Source organism: Centruroides vittatus, unplaced genomic scaffold (genome assembly GCF_030686945.1).
Source record: "Centruroides vittatus isolate TY-2023 unplaced genomic scaffold, ASM3068694v2 contig_10, whole genome shotgun sequence".
Lineage (NCBI taxonomy): Eukaryota > Metazoa > Arthropoda > Arachnida > Scorpiones > Buthidae > Centruroides > Centruroides vittatus.
Window position 1 is genome coordinate 1,004,237 of NW_027120658.1, and position 4,563 is coordinate 1,008,799.

At 32.2% G+C, this 4,563-nt stretch overlaps 1 protein-coding gene across 1 annotated transcript; it reads left to right on the forward strand.

Moving 5' to 3' along the window:
- Positions 1-644: 644 nt before the first annotated feature.
- Positions 645-3,572, forward strand: LOC136979300 (uncharacterized). The gene is made up of 5 exons (XM_067275276.1): positions 645-2,088; positions 2,240-3,045; positions 3,181-3,331; positions 3,390-3,440; positions 3,490-3,572. Exons 1-5 carry the CDS (start codon positions 645-647, stop codon positions 3,570-3,572), a joined length of 2,535 nt encoding a protein of 844 aa, XP_067131377.1.
- The last annotated feature ends 991 nt before the right edge of the window (positions 3,573-4,563 follow it).

Sequence of the window (4,563 nt, forward strand, 5' to 3'; positions counted from 1 at the left end):
TTCAAAGTACGTTAAAATATGAAAATTTATATTTTAGAAACTACAAGGGAAGGTCATTGGAAGGTGGAAGCGGCGCTTCCACCGCTTCCAATGACAGCACGCCACTGTTAAAATCCAATGCCTCGTACTTCGAATTTAATTAGTTTCATGTTCCACTAGTTCGAACTTTCAATTTTTCGGAATCCGAATTAATTTTTCCCTTAGAAATAATGTAAATTAATCCGTTCCCAGACCCTAAACGCTACCTATTTGGATAAACTTAAACAGCAAATACGCATATTTTAAGGTAAAAGTAACACAATTAATTGGTCTAAATAATAAATTAAAACACATAAACAATAAATAAAATACGAAAATACTGTATAATTTACTGTATCGTAATAAGGAGTGGTGATGCTTTTCGTGATGGTAGTAGGGGTAGATTCAAGGCTGGATGGTTGCTGTTTATAAAAGTGTGTTTTTGTTATAGAGTAATTTATAGAGATGATTTTTTGGTTTTGATTAATATAGTCCCTACGGGTGAATTTTTGTTATGTTTTGTGTATATGCAAGAGCATAGTTGGCAGGAAATCTTTGAGATTTTAATTAATTTTCATTTCAATGAAGACTCGAACCTAATTATTTTGGGTGATCTTAATGCTCGGATGGGTGCGGAAAATGTTATTCCTGATTACATTGGTGATGTTTTTGGTATTGATTATGTTAAAAGAAGCAGAACATCTAAGGATGCTATTGTGAACAGCAGAGGACAAAAGATGCTTCAGTTTTGTATAGATAAAAACTTAATAATATTGAATGGTAGAATGTCGGGTGATGAAGCCGGTGAATATACGTTTGTGTCTAGTTTGGGTTCATCGGTTATTGATTTTGGTCTAACAACTTCCTGTGTATGGGGTTGTGTTAAATCTTTTTTTGTTGATGATTGTTGTTTATCGGATCATTTTCCTATAGTATTATGTTTGGACAATCCTGTTCAACTTAAGGTGACTAATAAGGGCAGCTTTTACGAAAGAATTTTTTGGAATTGTGAGTCTATGAATACATTTGTGCGGGACTTTGAGAAATATTTGTTAGAGAAACCGAGTCACAATCTATCAAGTGTTAGTAAAGTAATTGTTGAAATAGCTAATTTGCATAATATGAATTTTAAACCTAAGGACTATTTAAATATTAATAATTGGTTTGATCTGGATTGTCGCCTAATGATCCGTAACAGAAATAGAGCTTGGAGAGCGTTTAAGAAACATGGTTTAGAATCGTATCGTAAATCATTTGTGTTATTTCGTAGTTTGGTTAAAAAGATTTCTGTAGCTAAGAAAAAAAAGTTCTTGTTTACGGTTCAGAATTCGGATATCTTTCGTAAAAATAATAAATGGTTTTGGAATTTGTGTAAAATTAAAAATTATAATAGTAAAGTGAATATTTCTCTGGAGGAGTGGTTTACTTATTTTTATTCCTTATATGGTTCTGCACTTCCTTACAGCGTAGATTTGGCTGTTTTCAATGAATGTTTAAGTTGGTCTGATGAAATTTTGGATGTAGACATTATGGATTCTGAATTGAGCTATGTTTTAAGTAAAGTTAAGGTTGGTTCTGCGCCTGGGGTTGATGGTATACCTTCTGAATTTTGGAGAATGGATTGTGTTTTTCCGATACTGCTTAGATGTTTTGATAGAATCTTGAGAACGGGGGTAGTCCCAAAAGATTGGGGCAGTGCTATTTTATGTCCGGTATATAAAAATGGTTCTAAAGCAATCCCTAGTAATTATAGAGGAATTTCACTGCTGAACTGTGTTTCAAAGATTTTTTGTAATATATTGTATTACAGGTTGATTACTTGGTTAAATTTAAACAATATTTTATTTGAGAATCAGGCCGGTTTTCGTGAAAAATATTCTACGTTAGATAATATATTTATTCTGCATACCCTTATTTCTAAGACTTTAATGAGGAAAAGGCGAAAAGTATATGCATTCTTTGTTGATTTGTCCTCAGCTTTTGATACGGTGGATAGAAATTTAATGTGGAAAAAACTTTTGAAATATGGCATTAGTTTTAAATTTGTTTCTTTACTTACAGAATTATATAGTGAGTCTAATGTAAAGATTAAATGGGGTCGTCTTTGTTCTAGGTCTTTTTTTACTGCTACTGGGGTTAGACAGGGCTGTTTTAAGTCCGGTATTGTTTAGTATATATTTAAATGATTTAATTGAACAAATAACTAATTCTGACTATGAAGGTATAGAGGTGAATGGCATTGGTATCAAAATATTGGCTTACGCAGATGACATAGTCTTGATAGCCGACTCTATTAGAGGTTTACAAGGATTTATTAATATTTTGGACAAATATCTTTTAGAAAATAACATGAGTTTGAATCTTATGAAATCTAAAGTTGTTGTTTTTCGTAACGGTGGTAAACTTGCTAAGTCGGACAAATGGTGGTTTAGAAACGATGTGATTCAGGTAGTTTCTCAATATAAATATTTGGGTGTTGTATTTAAATTTAACGGAAATTATAAATCCCATATTCAGATTGTGAAAAGGAATGCTTTTATTAAAACTGATAGAGTTATTCAGATGTGTAGGTCGGCTAAACTACGTAATTTAAAAGATTGTTTAAAGATTTTTAACTCAATTGTCACATCATCTTTGTTATATGCTGCCGAGGTTTGGGGTTATCAATCTGATGAGTTGGATCCAGTCCTGGCTAATTTTATTAAAAGATTATTTGGTTTGCCTCGTTGTACCCCAAGATATTTGATTTTTATGGAATGTTCGCTATTACCTTTGTCTTTTACAATACTAAATAAGTGTTTGAATTGGATCTTTAGGACTATTGATTTGGATGAAAAGCGATGGAGTAGAACGTGTTTATGTTATGTGCTAAATAAAAAGGATCTGCTGTGGTCTAAGGATTTAAGGAAAATTTGTGCTGATAACGGTATTAATTTTGATGAATTACTAAATAATTATCACTGCTGTTCTACTTTGAAATTAAATTATTTTGATAATTTTATTCTTGATTTAAATCGACGTATTAATGTAAGTTCATATAATGTTTGGTATAAGCACTTAAACAAATCTTTCTTCGACTGCTTGATTTATAACAATAATCTCTCTTTTAATATTTGCTCCACGATAATGCAAATCAGATGTAATTCCCTTAATTTTTTACAGAACCATCGCAGAGAAATTTGCATATATTGTCAGGGCGATCTGCCATTGGATGCTTTTCACGTGATAGCTAGATGTACAAACTTAGAAAAAATACGTGAAAGTATTTTTGGTATTCCCAGTATTCAGTTTGATAAGTTTTTGGCCCTCATTGGTAATGAATGTAGTTTTGATTTAATTAATTTTGTTCAAAAAATTAAATTATTTTTTAGGTAATCTATTATTGTTTTATTGTTTCAGTGTACCTTTGTACGAAGTTTGGCGTACATTTTGTTTTATTTTGCATATTAAAATATTTGATTTGACCGAAAGGTGGCATTCGCTTTTTTCCTTTAAAGTGTGTTCGTTGCAAAGGATTTTTGGGAGTCTATCCGCTGTTAGACGTGACTGCTTAACTATTTTCTTTTTCTTTTTTAGGTGGGTGTGATTACTTTTTTTATTTATATAGTATTCTTTGTTCGGATAGTTCTCCCACATTTTTGTTTTCTTTTTATATATATATATATATATATATTTTGGTTAAATATATAATGTTATCGCTTTGTGTAATATATTTCTTTATTTTTTGTATATTTTCAGTTTCTCTGTAATAACTTATGTATTGTATTTGTATATTAGTTTTGTTGTAAATGTTATGTATTGATTTTGTACTCCCGCATCATGGGTTCGTCCTAGCATGACTAAATAAATAAAATAAAATAAAATAAAATATAAATAAAAATAAGGAGTGGTAATGTCCCATTTCTTTAGGTCACCATGCAGCTGCTTGGCTTTCTCACAAATAATCCTCTCCGAATATCATCAGCCAATTGCTATTCATTTATCCACAATAGGAAAAGTTTTCTCATCCCCTGGAGATCAACGTATCACCCCTTTAGTCACATTTGCTGCTTTTATTACTTCCTCCCTCTTAAGAATAATGCACACTGTAGACTTCGGCATCTTAAAGATGGCCGCCAGATCCGCCACCCGTGTACTAATTTCATGCTTCGCGATAAGTTCCTTTTTTTTACCTCAATCTTCGATAATACAGCCTTCCTTTTAGGTTTCATTGTTTCCACACTCTTCTTGAATGTGTGTTAATAGATAGGAATTATATATAAAATCAAACACAGTAAAAGTAAAGCGAAAACACGCTGCGTAACGCAAGAGACCCTTTTACAGCGAGAGCGAGAGACTACTTAGGCATGCAACCGATGACGTTTACGAAGACAGCTTATTTTTGCACTGCTCGTTGCTTTCGAACGTAGAAGCACCTTCGAACTTCGGATCGAATTTCTCTCGAATATAGCGTTCGAACTCAGGGACGTTCCAGGTACGAGGTATAACTGTACGAGGACTGAAGAAAACCTAAGTCAAGACTATTTAGTGCTACCAACCTTTTAG